The 16,963-nt window shown below is 36.3% G+C and overlaps 4 protein-coding genes across 4 annotated transcripts; 1 reads left to right on the top strand and 3 right to left on the bottom strand.

The window, feature by feature from the left end:
* On the bottom strand, positions 1–1,521 carry LOC116137705. The gene has a single exon (XM_031423392.1). It carries the CDS (start codon positions 1,380–1,382, stop codon positions 78–80), a length of 1,305 nt encoding a protein of 434 aa, XP_031279252.1. The 5' UTR covers positions 1,383–1,521; the 3' UTR covers positions 1–77.
* A 3,194-nt stretch (positions 1,522–4,715) lies between these two features.
* Positions 4,716–8,245, top strand: LOC116137684 (protein odr-4 homolog). The gene is made up of 11 exons (XM_031423363.1): positions 4,716–4,862; positions 4,938–5,156; positions 5,235–5,330; positions 5,417–5,505; positions 5,598–5,729; positions 6,215–6,335; positions 6,624–6,708; positions 6,826–6,935; positions 7,267–7,406; positions 7,601–7,697; positions 7,843–8,245. The coding sequence occupies exons 1-11, from the start codon at positions 4,782–4,784 to the stop codon at positions 8,131–8,133; spliced, it is 1,461 nt and encodes a 486-aa protein (XP_031279223.1). The 5' UTR covers positions 4,716–4,781; the 3' UTR covers positions 8,134–8,245.
* Positions 8,246–8,349: 104 nt separating this feature from the next.
* LOC116137685 (phosphoglycerate mutase-like protein 1) lies at positions 8,350–11,035 on the bottom strand. Its single transcript, XM_031423364.1, has 9 exons — positions 10,668–11,035; positions 10,461–10,568; positions 10,068–10,147; positions 9,704–9,842; positions 9,165–9,239; positions 8,983–9,071; positions 8,760–8,876; positions 8,606–8,656; positions 8,350–8,513 (listed from the first exon to the last, which is right to left on the bottom strand). Exons 1-9 carry the CDS (start codon positions 10,716–10,718, stop codon positions 8,450–8,452), a joined length of 774 nt encoding a protein of 257 aa, XP_031279224.1. The 5' UTR covers positions 10,719–11,035; the 3' UTR covers positions 8,350–8,449.
* A 3,949-nt stretch (positions 11,036–14,984) lies between these two features.
* On the bottom strand, positions 14,985–16,963 carry LOC116137686 (phosphoglycerate mutase-like protein 1). The gene is made up of 9 exons (XM_031423365.1): positions 16,904–16,963; positions 16,641–16,748; positions 16,481–16,560; positions 16,242–16,407; positions 16,024–16,098; positions 15,733–15,821; positions 15,467–15,586; positions 15,191–15,235; positions 14,985–15,088 (listed from the first exon to the last, which is right to left on the bottom strand). Exons 1-9 carry the CDS (start codon positions 16,961–16,963, stop codon positions 15,046–15,048), a joined length of 786 nt encoding a protein of 261 aa, XP_031279225.1. The 3' UTR covers positions 14,985–15,045.

Below are 16,963 nucleotides of genomic sequence, written 5' to 3'. Positions count from 1 at the left end.
TTCAACAAAACCTGTATAAATTTTTCTTTCTTATTTAACAGTTAACTTAAACAGAACAAAAATCATAAAAATTGAAATCACACAGAACTAGTTTGAGGTCCCTTGTTATTGACCACAACCTTACCCTCCTGATTCAACGCTCCACCACCTTGCCTTCCATCCACAGCCACCGCCTGGTACTGCGCCATCACTCCCGCTGCTGGGGCTGCAGCTGACGTGTAATACACCTGTCTCCCTGCACCATCATATGCCATCTGTACATACCCAGGCTCAGCCACTAACCCACCTTTCGCCTGCTGCTGAATTGAAGCCGGTGCCGGTACCACATTGTACATCGATTGTTCGTGGACCATCCTCTGCATTCCGTAATAAGCTTGACCGGTTGGTCCAGTAACCGGTCGCAGAGTTTGAGCCGAATAAACCCCAGCTGCTGAAGTAGCTGGAATGTAATAAACGGGCTGCTCCGTCGGATAATTGGCAGCTGTCATATGTCGTTCCGGTATATACGCAGGCGGCATGGACATTTGCATTGGCATCGGGATTGCCCCCGGTGGAGGTGCAATTTTCTCCGTAACAAGTGTCTGTCCGGCGTAACTAACTCTGGGATTTTGGTTCACTTGTTCATGAGTATTAATTCCACCAATGTTCATTCTATGTAATTCTTGCCTCTGGATCTCCACCATGTGATCTCCAATCACTTGCCGATCCTCAGATCCACAATCGGATCCAGCCGTTACATCCTTCCCAACTACCTCTGGAATTACCGGCGTCGTAACCGTTTCCGGCATTTTCGGTTTATCTAATCCAAACAAAAAATCGGGGTTTGTCGCCGATACGGCAGCTACTGGTGGCGAAGAGCCATCGAGATGCTGGATCTGGACAGAATTTAAAGCGTCCACAAACCACTGCCGCTCCGATTTCGTCTCACTTGCCCCAAAAACCGACGATATTTTAGGATTTAATGGGAACAAAAAGAGTCTCAACCTTGCCGGTTTGGGAGAGGCTCGGACCAGGCGATCGTACTCTAACATCATGTGGTCAAGATCCTCGTCATTGGTGACAGAAATCAAAGCATCGAGGTCTTCGCCGGGAAGCTGGTACTTGAAGCAAATGTTTTCATCGCCGTAAAGAGCAGAAAGTTTATTCATGATGACATTGAACTTGATATTTCGTTCAACGGCTAAGATTTTGGTCTCACCGCCGACGTAAGCGAGTTGATTATCATGTTGTCGGGGCTGAATTTTGCCGCCGTAACTGCACATGAACTTGACTTTGGAGTTAGATGGAGGTTCGTCCCATGACTGATTCTCGCAGTCGATTTCGCGAGAGTGCGGGGAAGAGTCGCCGGAGTCGGGGTAAGAAGAGTAAGAATAGTTTTCCATTGGAGAGGGAGAACCGGAGAGAGGTTTTTGCACGGTTAGGGTTTGTTGTAAATGGGCATTCGAGGGAAAAACGGCGCAGCCGAGGAAGACATTGAAATGGTGGGGCCTAGATACTGGAGTGTTAAAGAAGTGACATAATGATGAGACGTGGAAGGAAGATTTTTATTTCCATTTTGATTTTTTTTATTATAATGTAGAAATGGGAAGATTAATGTGGGCCTCTTCATTTCTACAATGGTAAATTGTAATGGTGGGATATTATGCTTATATTCCAATCTACCAACCGCACTTCTTGCCGAAAAGATAAAATATACTTTCGAAAAAGAAAATTAATAATGATAAATCAACATTAATTAAAATGAACGATGCTACCGTATCGAGAATTTATATACTTCCATTTCCATTTCCATTTTTTTTATTATAACGTAGAAATGGAAAGATTAAGGTTCCGTGTGGTTTATTTTTTTATATTTTTTAGAAAAATTTTATGAAAAAAATTCAAAAAAGTTAAATTAGGTAGGTATTATCATATAGAATTTAGAAATTAATAAAAACATCTCCTATATTTATTTATTTACTAAACACCCCTATAATAAAACATTAAAAGTTAACAAAAACATCTCTAATTTACCCAAAAAATATGGACAGCCGGCCACCACCGTCGGAGGGTGGTCGGAGTGGTCGTATCGGCACATGACCGACTAGATCTTGCCGGTCATGCGCCGATATAGTCTTTTCCGACTAAATCCCTCGTGGATTTGGCCGAAAAAGGCCAGATCTACGGCTAAATCTGGCCATTGACGGCCAGATCTGGCCGTATTTGCTTGTCAACGACGGCCAACATCAACGACGACCATATGTTGGCCGTCGTTGACGACTGGCTACGGCCAAAGATCTGATCGTCAACGGCCAGATCTTTAGCCTTAGATCTGGCCTTTTCCAGCCAGATCCATCGTGGATTTGGCCGGAAAAGGCTAGATCGGTGCACTACCAGCCAGATTCAGTCGGTAGTGCGCCGTTATACCAAATTCTGGCCATCTTCCGGCGGTGGTGGCCGGAATCTGGTAAACATGGGTTGTTGGGGTGTTTTTGTAATTTCTAAAAAAAAATTTAGGGATATTTAATTAAATTAACAAATTTAAGGGGTTTAAAAAAAATTGAATAATATTGAATAATATTGTGAGTTTTTACAATTTTAATACTAATAGTAGTATTCCTAAAAGGGAACCAAACGGAGCCTAATGCTTCGTTTGGTTCAAAATTTGGGGGTTTTGGGGAAAGTTTTTTGAAAAAAGTTAAAAAAAAGTTGAATTGGGCGGGTATTACACGTAGGATTTATAAATTATAAAATGCCCCCTATGTTTGTTTTTTTACAAAATACCCTCTATAATAAAACATTAAAAGTTAACAAAAACACTCCCAACCCACCCTCAAATACGGATAGCCGGCCACCACCACCGGAGGGTGGCCAGAGTCGCCTTATCGATGCATGACCGACTGGATCTTGCGGGTCATGCGTCGATATGGCCTTTTTCGGCCAGATCCATGGTGGATCTGGCCGTATTTGCTCTCAACGACGGCCAACAAACGGTCGTCGTTGATGGTCAACGACGACCGTTTGTTGGCCATCATGACCGACTGTTACAGCCAAAGATCTGACATTTTCCGGTGGATCTGGTTAGAAAAGGCTACATCGGCGCACTACCGGCCGATTCAGCAGGTAGTGCGCCATCCTACCAGATTCCGGCCATTTTTCAAAGGTGATGGCCGGAATCTGATAAATGTGGATTGTTGGGGTGTTTTTATAATTTTTAAAAAAATATTTAGGGATATTTAATTAAATTAACAAATTTAGAGGATTTAAAAAAAATAAAATAATATTAAAAGTAGTATTCCCAAAAATCAGAGTTTTTGAGTATTTTACTGTTTAATTTTTTTGAGAATACTAAAAATAATATTCCCAATTGGCAACCAAACGAAACAGATTTTACTATATGATATTTTATTAAAACAATTAATGTGGGCCTCTTCATCTCTGCAATGGTAAATTGTAATGGTGGGGTATTATGCTTATATTCCAATCTACCAACCGCACTTCTTGCCGAAAAGATAAAATATACTTTTGAAAAAGAAAATTAATAATTGTAAATCAACATTAATTAAAATGAATAATACTATTATAACCGAAAAAGTATATTAAATTTATGCGTGATATTATCTACTTTTTTTTAAAATAAAATTTATAATTAATCAACATCACAATGATGTCATTGGTTTATGAATTCAATATTTTTTTCGGCGGCTGCATCATTTTCCAATTAAAATTAATGTAATCCAATAGTCAAAACTGCACAAGGACGACTAGATTAGCAAACAAGAAGTCTGACGGTGGTGGTGGTGAGTAAAAAGAGTGCAAATGTAGAGGAAAATATCTCGCAAAACGTATAAAGAAAGAGCGGTCAACAACAGTGAATGTTGGCTTTCCAGTTGACTGTAAGACTGTAACTAAGCTGTTTTTGTTTATTACCATTTAAAAATTGGATTATATTTGTTAAAGAGCCTAATGCCAACTCTGAACAGTTAAGATTTTCCATATTCCCGCCGTTTATGACTCCAACACCAATTCCATGTGAGAAAACATGAGCCACAATATACTCCTCTGCGCTACTTGCGTCGACGGCCAACTAAAACTAATTTTTTATAAATTGTAAATGGATTTCATTACTTATGGGTTCATAGATTATTGATATTTTTAATAAAATTGTCAACCAAAAGACCACTAATGAGAAACCGTGAGCTCCAGCACAAGCAGAGTAACTGCAATGCTTTTCAGTATTTCGAGGTTGGATTCGAATAATATCACAAAAGGCTGTTTATATGATGTCGTACTGTCATAAGAGAAAAAACTTTATTTAAATTGGGAACACTTTTCAGCTGTTGGGTTTCACAGTTAAATTTAAATCGAAAGCCGCCTCGTTTATTCTTAATATGTCAATTATAAAACAGAGTAATACAAGGCGCGTAACTCATCTCATATCGTTTTCTCATAATCTTTGTCATTGGTTAGTTTATAAAATAGGTTTTATATATTTATTTACGAACTAATCGATAACGAACTAGCATGTAAAAGTTGCCAGAAAAGGTTGTAAATTTTAACATTATTATACAAAAAAAAGTACATTATACGGTGTCCTTAATAAACACGTACAAAAGCTAACTGGATTTCAACTGAAAACGCAAGAACCAAACTAGGCCCAAACTATAGCCCAAATTAAGCATATTCGTCGTGGGCCAGTTCAACCGTTCGTTCTCACAACTCTGAAATACCGAACCCACCAAACTCTTTTAACTATTTTCTGGAAGCTCCAATTCTGTTGATCCCAGCCTGAGTGAATAACAATGGTTAAAGGGGTGGTTGGTGAGGAAACTCAACTCAAATTAGCCGAAGATCGCCTCTCTCAATCTACTCTCCCTGCCCAGGTCCTCTCTCCTTCTCTCTATTCACTTTATATATCTTTCTGAATTTGGGGATTTTCACACTTTGTAAGTTGGCAGGTTGGTCTTGTAATAGGCAAGCTAAGCTCCACTCTAGACCGAGGTTTTGTCTTCGATTTAATCCCTACCCCTCAAAACGATGCCGGAGAGGCAGCTTGTCTTCTTAATGAAACTACCTCCAAAGACGAAAAGAAAAAGACCTCCAAATCCAAATCTCAACCCTCCGATTCTCCCTCTTTAGTCATCGACCAGGATTGGGTCGCCGAACATGCGCGTCAGGTAAATTTCACACTCGGGAAAAGCTTTGTTTGTCAATCAACATTACCATGGTTAAGATTGAATGAGTTGCTGCTTTAGGTTTCAAGAATGCTGTTAGGAGGTATGAAAGTGATTGGTATTTATGTGTGGGCTAGTGATAGCGCGTTCAAGAATTCTACTGTCGCTCTTTACCAGGTATTGTTTTTGTTGGTATTTCATTTTGATTAGCTTATAAATTTTGGATTTATCTTGAATGTTTGTGTGTTACTGGTAACTTGCAGACGGTGAGTGGAGTTGCAAGAGCAGCCCCTTTTATGGGGACGGATAGCGGTGAAAGATTGATAATCCACATTTGTTATAGTCCACGGAAGTATTCACTTGTCCAAATTCATACATTCTATTGTTTTTATATATTTATTGTGTTTTTAACGGGAAGTTTGACTAAAGAGTTCACTTGTGTAGGTGGACATGTCGGAATTGCACGGTAGCTTCAAATACTGTTACATCAACTAGCTTAAGACCTTGTGATTTCAAAATGGGAAAGGTCTTAAATTCACTTCAAACTTTTAAGTGCACCTACAACTTCAGTATTGGGTAATATTATCGCATGTTTTATTTCTCTTTTGTATCTAAGTAAACTACTCTTATCTTTTTTTATCTAGAAGCTATGTTCACTTTCTGAGTTTATTTGTATATTATCACATTTCATCTGTTAAGTTTATTCTGTTTATTTTTCTTTTCAAAACGCAAACACCTTTATTGGTGCTTAAGAGCCTGATTACCGCTGAAGTATGTATCATTGCTCATGTTTGCTGCACTACTTGAGTTTTGAGAAAACATTAATGTTTGCACCAATTGTACTGTGGTGATTTCCCCAAGTACTCTGAGCTCAGATAGTCAATTAGTTTTTTTTTTTTTTTTTTTTAAAAAAATAACTTTAGGACCTGAAATATCTGACTTTGTATGAGAAAATATTACATTGTAATTTGTTATTAATATTGTAGGTTTGGCTCATAATTTTTTCTGAAATGACAAGTTAAAATGCTATTTGGGTTTTTGATGTCAATAACATTCCCCAGATTGCCAGTATATAATGAGGGTGCACCAGATGCACCAATACTCAGTGACATTCTTCGCCAGGGAATTTTGAATCATGCAAATGAGCTGACAAGTGCAAAGGCTATTTTAGATGGAAATTTGGTAAGCACTCCAGTTTTGGACTATTCAACCCTATTTGCTCATGATGGGCCTCCACTACAGTTCATAGTGGAATTATAAATCATCAATTACTATAAAAATATCAATATCAGTAGCTACAATTTCATACTGAGAACTCAAATTTGGGCTCTAGAAAGGGAGAAATTTACCGTGCCCTTTGTAGTTTATATTCCAAAAAATTAACAATTCACATTAATTTCAATGAGCATTGTTTTGTGGTGCATTCTTTTCATAATCACATTTGATGACCACTTTATTCTGCATTTTTAGGTTGTTAATGATGAGCCATGCACAACAGATGGTTTGCATGAAGTAGAGTTGCTTCTACCATTCTCAAATGATACATCTGCAAAAGGTGTGTTAGCATAATTTTAATTCATGTTTCTTTTTTCTCTTTTTTTTTTTTTTGTTGCTTGAAGCTGTTTTGAAACTATTAAGCCTGACATTTTAATTGTATCATTATGTTGTAAAGCTTGCAGCCAAAAGGATGTTGTTGGTCTTCTTGTCTTCAATGGCTCCTTGTGTTCTTTTGCTTATTTGAATTCAAAAGAACCAATTTCAGAGGCTATTTCTGAAATAAAGGTCAGCAATTTTCAATTTTACTGTATTATTACTTCAAAATTAAAAAAAAAAAATTAAAAATTCTTGATTTAGTATATCATGCATTTGGAATGGCCTATACTGATTGGTGCATGTGGTGGTCCCAGATGCCAGACTACTGTGAACATTAACTGTGTCAAACTTCATTTTGAGTTTAGTATTCAAATAAATAGTCATGAGAAGGAATCTATTTTGTGGATTGAACCACCACATCTTATAAAAGGAAAACATTTTTGTACACATTCAGAAAAATAAAATCTGGTAACTTTGTTTTTGTTAATTCTTATGGGCATGGGTCATGTTCTATTTTCAGGGTGATATTACCAGGAGTCTGCAAAGCAGATTAGATATCATCTGTGATGAGGCTGATGAAGATCAGGTTCCAGCTGACATTATTGGCAAGGAAGCAAGCAATGGGAAACCTGTTTCCAGACTTGTCCTGCACTCCCTGAGGTGCTTTGGCAAATAATACTTATTTAATGACAACACTGTTATCTGCATCTTGTGCTTGCTTGTATCAGAATAATCTGTGGGCTTTAACTTGCGTCTTCTGAAATACAAGTTGGATGTTGATACAAATTTCTGTTTGTGTTGCTAGAATATGATCATTTGTACTGATTCGGTTTTTGCTGTTTAATTAAACTCAGGAAAACATGCAATCTTTCATTTCCTCGGAGAGTCTTTGTTCCTTGGTTGGCTGGCACATTTATTGGTGACTACTTGCAATCATCTGAGACACTTGAGGTTTGTGCTTGTGACTTTAGGAGACAAACTTATGCAGTTCTAAGGAAAGAACGTAAATAAGCTGAGTTTTAGTGCATTTCACTTCTCCTCTGCATAATTAGTTGATATGATTTGTTTTCTTTATTTTTTTTGGTTGTTTGATTAGGTGCTTAAAGATCATTTTGTTGAGTTGATGTCCATGGAACCTGTCTCTGATTCCTCAACGATCTTGGAAGCTGAAGTAGAAGCCCCCACAGTAATAATCTCTAAATCCTTTTGGGATGTAGCAGATAACTATCACTCAGGATTCAACTCTTCCTCGGAGAATAAAGGAATTGACGCAAAGGAAAAAAGCAAACAACCTGTGAAGACAGCTAATTACAACGTCATGGCTGCGATTTTGTTCCTTATTCTCTCAATTTTGGTAGGTTTATTGCTTACTGTCAAGAGAATATAGCTCATTTAGCAAATTCTTGCTCATAAATTAGATGGTTCAAGTTTTTGTCGTCCAAAAAATTAGTTACATTGATTTTATTTTTATTTTTTAAGAAGTTGGGACTTGGGAGGAAGTACGGTTAAATTCTATCATTTTTATTAGTGGCCACATAATAGGAGGAAACGGAATATGATAGTATACTATTGTTGACAAAGAGTTCAATTGACACCGGAATCACCGGGGGGTTTTTGGTTTACATAAAATTTGGATATGAATCAAATTTTAAGCACTCAAATCCTTGAAAAGTTCCTCTGCTACAACGAACGCCCACGGGCAATTAGTTGGACGCCTCCTTTCTTTGGGTGTTCTCTTTTGTAACGTCACTGGGAAGATAAAACACGCTGAAAATATTTGCAGTATATGATGTACCCATAGAAAAAGTAAGGTAAAACTTCTGACTATTTGAATAAGAACAAGTCTTATTGATGCTCACCTTGCGTCGGCAATGTTGATGGCCACTGTCCGAATTTCACAATTGCCAAACCTAAGCACATGGATAACCAACAATTAAAAGGAGAGATTAGTTGAGTTTAATAGTTGGCTGGTTGGCCAGTGATGGTAAAAGTTCAAAACGACATAATTCTCACCGTGAACATAGATTTTCCATTGATTGATTCTTTTCTTTTACAAGTTTTTTCAGCGTTTGCTGCAAGAATATGCCATGGCTAACTATAGCAATTTCTTTCTCCTGCCTAGTCCACAACCTAATAAAACGAAACCACTCTTAATCAGTTAACGCTCATAACGAATCCCATTCGCTTATATATATAACCATCGTTTTATGGTCATGAGAAACATCAAGTTAGTCACCATTTCAAGAACTTCATTCCCCTTGCCGCAACTTCTTCATAGGATTCTCTAACTTCAGCTTTCCACAAAATGTCATCTTCACTTTCTATCTGAAAATGAGAGGGAAAAAAAAAATTTTTTTTTGTTTGTTTTGAACCTCACGTACTAGTTGGAATTCTAAGATAAAGACAGTTAATACTTGCCAATTGAAAATCAATTGCCGGGAAAAGATTCTGATACTCGCTGATACTTCTTCTCCTATTACAAGGTTCAAGCCCCTGCAATGACGGATATGCTTGAGAATAACATCGTCTATATATATCAATGGATGTATTTTAGTTTTGGTCTTACAACCGACAAGTACAGAAAGTCTTAAATGACGTAAGAGATATTGCATCATATGTGTCCAGTGTCTATGTAATAAACACTTGTCATATAAGAACAATTTTAATAGAATTTATGAAAATCATATATGACATGCTTTTATTGAAACAGTTCACTGAGAATATGCAAGTTTTTGTTTTTTTTGAAACAGTTCACTGAAATTATTAATTGCAATAATAAATTCTCTTTCCAGTGGTTGAGAGGTCAGGCAAGTTGATTTACCTAAAAACTACTGTATCGTTGGGGGGTATCTGTCATAATAGATTGATGGCTGACCTAATTGACATTACTTATTAGCAAACGATTAGTAAAGGCATGTCTTTTGGTTAACAACAATTTAATGACAATTCAAACATACCCAACGTTCTCGACACTGCTCAACAGCTATAATTGGAGGACCATCGAACTTGGCACAATTCCCTGCAGTTGAAGTATGCACATCAAACCGATTTGCTTGGCTTTTACCACCAAAAACTCCAACAGCTGTTTGCAAAGTTCTGTCATTAAACCATTGACAACGTTAAGCTACCTACACTTCGACAAAATGAAACTTGCAATTCATTACATGGCCTTCAAATTCAACAACAGAACACCCTCTTCTGAATACGACTGCCAAGTTAGGTGAACAGCCTCAACCACCCACTCATCCCCTTGACAAAACTACACTGCTCTTTCTCTGATTTTAAACCATAAAATAGAGAGAATCAAAATATCATCGCTACCTTAACATGGGAGAAGCGATGACTAAATCAATTTTCTTAGTTAACCCTTTGTCTTCAACCTCCTTCCGCAATTTTTCCACCTGATACAAAATCAGTCATTTACTACTCCTGAAAAGTTGTCCAGCAATATATAATAAAACTTCTTTTACTCACTATATATCCTAACTACAGGAGTTGGAGTTCGTTAAAAGGAGAGCTTAAATTATTATTATTATTTTTTCTTTAATAGTAAATTCTCTCTCTAGATTTTTAAGTTTGTATTTTAAACGTTTTAATTTAAAAAATGCAAAATCCTTATCTAAGACATTTTATATATGTATTAGCAGAAGTTATATAATAGTTTATTATTATTAATTTTGAGATTATAATAGAGGACGATTATTTGACTTTCACCTGCTTGAAACCAAGATCAGAGAGTTGTGCATCAAAAAGCTCTTGAGATAACAATGCTTCAGGACCCTTCCCTATTTCTGTGTTGTGGACACCTTGTGCATGCCTCACCTGTAAGTAATTTTAACTTTTCAATATTTTTGAATGGGATTAGACTCATATAATAATGTTTATATCTGATAGATTAAAGGGGATGAAAATGGTACAAACCAGATGAAGAATTTTACACCCGTGGGCTGAATGGGATGTTGCGGCATCCATATCTGCTAATGGCACAACTCAGAAACAGTGCATGGGATGGAATAAAGAGACTTATAATATTAGCATATTCTATGTAGCGTATGTGCGACCAAACTTGCGTCACAAAGGTTTTAGATGAAGGCAAATTTTTTGTTCCTTTTATTGGTCACTTATTTCAGCACAAGTTGAGATTAGGACGCAAGTGTAAAAGTAGGCATAATGGAACACAGCCGATTAAATAAGTGTACTTCAGGTGAAGGTTCAGTTCACCGGAATCAATTGGTATGGCCCTACAACACAGAATAATATAAAGAAGAAGGACCAAACCACAGTCATAGAATTCTGCAAAATTTGATCCTTTNAAACAGGTTCCAAAACAGGTTTCAAAACAGGTTCCAAATAGATTCCAAACAGGTTCCAAAACAGGTTCCAAACCGGGTACCCCCTACAGGTTCCAAACAGGGTACCCTTTTTACAGGTTCCGATTCCGGTTCCGGTTCCTCCACATGCAAGAACCGGAACCGGAACCGCACAGTAGCGGTTCTAAAAAATTGGAACCGGAACCTACCCGCACAGTGCAGGTTCTGGGTAGGTTTAGGTTCCGGTTCCGGTTCTTACCCCCGGTTTCGGTTCTACCCGCTACCCGTGCTCACCCCTAGAGGCAGCCAAAAATATCCGTTCCACCCCTCAAGTTTAGCATCAACCAAACATTAGGTAGAATTGCATATTAACCCTTATTTCATTATTTAGTTAAATATTAATATAAAGATTAATATTAACTCTAATAATTAAATTCTTAATTTTGCTAAATTACTCCAGTAATAAAATTGGACATAGGCTACAACCTCAGTAAATTTAATTACACAACAAAATTACCAATATGCCCATACATCCAAAAGACAAATATACCCTTCCAAGATTTACCATACTTAAACTGTCTCCTAAGTATGTGACTCGTAGGCTCTCAATCATACCGGCAATGAGTAGTATTGTGATTAACACCAATCAATCGTCTCACTACACACAAACCAAGATTGACCTCTAGCAATGCATCATGGCCACCTGATAGATTCAGATTCAGCGAAACAGTTACCTATCAACGATATGGTTACCATGCAATCAAATCATTTCATCATCTGTTATCTCATCGAGACTGAGGTACATAAATAGTGTCAACCTCAATTACTCTCGATGTGTTTGTATTCAGTTATTGAACCAATGACCAGAATAATAAATTGGATTGGGCAACAACTCAGTCCCACTGTGGCCACAGCTTTAGTGTTATTGTCATTTACTGAATTGCGTAGTGAGATAAGTACTCCCGTACCCAGGAGTGATGAATCATCTATTGATCCACCATAGTCTTAATACACTCCTCGATGCAGCCAATCACTATCGTATTGATAACTCTAAATAGAACTACGTTAAGCTAGTGTCAAACTACACCAATCGGTGCATAAGGCGCTCTAGTGATCTCAAGTCTAAGAATCACATGCACCACCATTCTTTAGATGATTTATTTCATAGACATTGGGGTTACCATCTATATGGAATCCTCTGGTGGGTCAGTCCAGTGAACTTGCCTACAGTAAGCACCCATGTGTTTGACAAGGGAGATCAGTTACTGTCTTTCGACAGGGTCGTTCAACGCTATGATAGTCTTACCGCACTATTTGTGTCCTTGATCAAAATAATACTAGGGCTACTGACATTTCTAGACTGGCCACCATATATGATCACAGGGTTCTCACTATCAAGATTTGAAACACTTGATACCCTCGTCACGGTTCAACCATCCTAATGACGTATATCAATACATATCAAAATGATTTACACGATATAGAATAAAATGCATTTTATTGATTAATGAACATCATTACAAAGAGTCAATTCTACAATAATTGATTGGCCTTAAGGCACCTACTCTAACAGAGTGAAGTTTCTTCATTTTGCCAAAAGCATGATATTGCCATTTTAAATATGGATGATATGTTTGTGATTCGAGGACGGCCATGATGGAGAGTTGAGAACATGACAAATTTGCATCATTGTCGAGTTGAATTATTGTTTTATACTGTGATAGATATGCAACTTCAAGAACTTAATACTAGTTTCATTGAGGTTAGTACTGAGCTGCTTCTTTATATGGCATGTTTAGATCCAAATAATTCATTCTCTGCTTTTGACAAAGCATAAGTTGATCCGCTTTGCCTAGTTTTATCCATCTGATTTTTCTGTACTTGAGTTGATGGTACTTGAGAATCAGGTTGAGACTTATGTTATTGATATGCGTTCTTGTGATGAATTTGCTAAGTTACAAGGAATTTGTGATTTGGCTAAGAATTTAGTTCAGTTTAAAAAAGACATTTCATATCTGTTGGTGTATAAGCTTGTGAAACTTGCATTGGTTTTACCAGTTGCAATTGCGACCGTTGAAAGGGCTTGTTCTGCAATGAATCTTGTGAAAAGTCGGTTACGCAATCAAATAGGAGATCAATGGATGAATGATTGTATGTTCACCTATATTGAGAAAGATGTATTTGATAAAATTGACGATGAGATTATTGTCCAACATTTTCTGAATATGAAAACTCGTTGAGGACAATTGTAAAAAAATTGTTTTATTTTTACGAAAATTGTGTTTTTTGAAGATATTTATTTGTATTTTATAACTTTTTGTTGAAGCTTATCCTAATGAAAAAAAAGTATGGTTATGATTGGTTTTAGTATTTTTATTTTTTGGCCCCATCAAGTGAAATTCCTGGATCCACCACTGGACCCAAACCGACTCAAGAATTTGTGCCTGAGTGAATTTGGTTTGCACACTTGTCCAAGCCCCATTTAATTTAAGGATATACTTGGAGTTTTCAACTAATGGGAAGGTAGGAAGGATCTTCACGGCATCAAGCCACTTGCAAAATATAATCATTACCTAAACAGTTATAAATAGGCAACTCTCTCTCATAAAATAGAGGTGAGACATTCACAAATTCAACAAAGCAAATAATAAAGACACATACAAAAAAGAGACTGGCTTAACATTCTCTTAAAGCACAAACACGAACACTTGTAATCATAGATCGTAGCTCGCGACCTCTTATAAGCTTGTCTAGCGATCCGAAAGTAACCTTTATATAAATGAACACAATAGATGTATGATTCGTTTTAAACATCTGACCTACTATAAAAATCATCTTGTCAACTTTATTTTTATGTCTTTGCATATTATTGTTATCATAGTACCTCACTGAAATTTCAAAAAATGGTTTACGACACAATTATGACAGGGTGGAACAAATCGAGATATATATAAAGGCAACTCGTTCCAGCCTCCAATGTGACGATGGGTTTACTTTGATTCTCACTCTTACTAATTAAAGTTAAAGTTGTGAATTTGATTAGTTTATGCATCAAACGTATGTTAAGGATCGAAATTCTGAGAACTTAGCTTTGAAACCGCGTGTAATTTTCCTTCATGCAGGAAATCTGAATTCCACGTAGTTAAATTACATGCATAATATTGTAATCAAAGCCCTAGTTTATGTTCACAACACAGATGTTTGAATGGAAATAAAAGAAAATTTCCTTTTTATTAATACTACAGCACTTGTATGACACTCCTTGTGAGTTTTGACTTTGAACTTGAAAAATACAGTGTGAATGGTCTACGAATTAAATTATTATTAATTCCATGCAATCTACGTGGATCACCAACCAATTTAATATTCTAGATATTTTTGTTAATTGATATATCAGTGAGATTCAAATTTAGTGGAATTAACCAAGAAAATGTTGTCTAACTCTTTCATAAGTACAAGCAAATGAGCATTGACTCTTTCATAAGTACATTCCTTATGGAAGTCTTGAGCTAACAGAGTAATTTCTTTGTTCCTGCATTTGTTTCTTGACCTATTGAGCATTGACTTAGAAAAATAACAGTTGGGCAGGTTTTATTTTAATGTGTTTTTCTCAGAATTTTCAATAAATTCATATGCTCTGCGATTATTCACAGGAAACAATCATGTAATTCCTTATGGAATTCATAGCCAAATATTGAATGGATTGGATTAGAATTTCCCTTGGTAGAGATAAAATACTGACTTATTCATATGGTGTGCGAAAAAAACTAAGAAATTAAAGAGCGGAGTCCTTTATTAAATTCTAAATCACATTAATACATATGATGAATACAGCATGTTATTTGTTAAGTATTCATTGATACAGAATCCTTATTTTAATGAATAAATAAATTAATGAAACAATGAGAATAAGCATGGTTACAGATTCTTTGATAAATGAAAGCAGTAAATATTCAAAGCAAGCACTAAGGGCGCCAAGGGAATCGAATTTATCCGCAGAAGGAAGTTGTAGAGGAATCTGAGTCCATCATGCTGCAATTGTAAATAAAATAAATCAAAGTTAATTAAGCATTTGGATTAAGATTAATGGAGAACAAGTATTTGTGATTGGTCTGCAGAATTGAATGTTGTCACCTTTTGTTGACGACGACCACCGAACGAAGTTCACAATTGCCAAAGCTAAAAACGCAGATCACACACAAAACACCTTTTGATTAGTCAAAAAATATCATTGAAATGAAGCTACAGGCTACAGCCGTCCGTCAGAATTTTAAAAGTAGCCAGGCATGTCAAATAGAAAATGAGACACATGTATGACTATTCGATGTTGAAATAATGTTGAAAGGAAAACAAGAGAGTGACTCAGTGTACGTAGCTGCAGATCTTAAGTACGAGTAAGACAATACTCACCGTTCGGTTAATTGTATTTTGACTGATGGATGAGTGTCAATTTCCAAAACATAAAGTAAGTGCTGCAAGACTACACCATGGCTCACAATTACGATCTCTTTTTCTGGTCGTGTCCACAACCTACATATTGTAGGAATTTCAACATCAAGTACTTAAAGGCAAACATTTGAAATTACTTTACAAGGATGGATATTTAGAGGTCTGTGTTTGTGGTCAGAATTTCACTGTATTTTTTATATAATATTGAAAGAAAATGCAGTATTCACCATTGCATAAACTCCACCATCCTAGCTGAAATTTCTTCCAAAGACTCTCTAACATCAGGGTTCCACAAATCATCTTCTTCACATTCCATCTGCACAATAATCAATACAAAGGATAAGTATATATCTATATATTGATTCAGTGTAATTTTTCGTACTTATTATTAATATAATATTGAAAAATATGTTGTTGCATGAGATATAAAATTGAGACACTAATTCTATAGTCACAATTTTATTGATCTATATAAACTTTTCTAGGTCTCCTCTAAAGAAAAAATATTAATTACTTACTAATGAAAAATCGATAGTGGGGAAAAGAGACTGATATTCGCTAACACTTCTCCTCTTATCAGATAGACGAACTCCCTGAAGTAAATTAGGAAATGCATCAGAAGAAAAACTGTATCTAAATCTTAATCATTATGAATCTATCTAAAATAAAAAATTAAATCAGAAAAGCGAAAATATATAAACAAACTCCTCTTATAAAATAATGTTAGCAAACGCACCATACGGTCTCGACACTTCTCAAATGCTAAAATTGGTGGGCAATTGAGAGCTGGCGTTGCATTGCGATGATCATTTGCCACCATTACTGGAGGTGTACATGTATCTAACCCATATTCATACATGTGGCTTTCACAACTAAAAACTCCAACTGCTGTTTGCATGGCCCTGAAACACACATGCAATTGCTGATTTAATCCATGCAAACATTCATAATCATCAATTAGAGAAGGGATTATACCTTGACTGAGGAGAAGTGATAACCAATTCAATCCTCTTTAACATTCCGCTTGCGAAGACATGCTTGCGCAGATTAGCCACCTGTTTTAAACACATCCAAGTAATTAAAATGAATTAAAACAAGATCAAAGATATAATTTGGCGATTAATTTTTCCATTACCTGCTGCCAACCATGAGTAGAGATAGGAGCATCAAATAATTTAGGAGACAATAATGCCTCAACACTCTTCTCTGCTGCTACATTGTGCATCCCTTGTCCATGCCTCACCTGTATTTATACATTGTTTGACAAAATGTCTTTAGCAATGTAAATAATATAAAGATATATAACTGTGCAACCATCCAAGCTTCACTCCAGCGAAACATTTAATAACAACTTAGAACAAGTGGTTAAAACAAACAAGGTGGGAGTAGTATACAAACCAGATGAAGAATTTTGCAGTGGTCTGGGGAGTACAGAAATTGAGCTGTAGCGGTAACCAT

The sequence above is a fragment of the Pistacia vera genome, unplaced genomic scaffold, assembly GCF_008641045.1.
Source record: "Pistacia vera cultivar Batoury unplaced genomic scaffold, PisVer_v2 Contig332, whole genome shotgun sequence".
In the NCBI taxonomy this organism is placed as follows: Eukaryota; Viridiplantae; Streptophyta; class Magnoliopsida; order Sapindales; family Anacardiaceae; genus Pistacia; species Pistacia vera.
The sequence above is the reverse complement of the archived record's forward strand: the minus strand, read 5'-3'. Positions and strand labels throughout refer to the sequence as shown.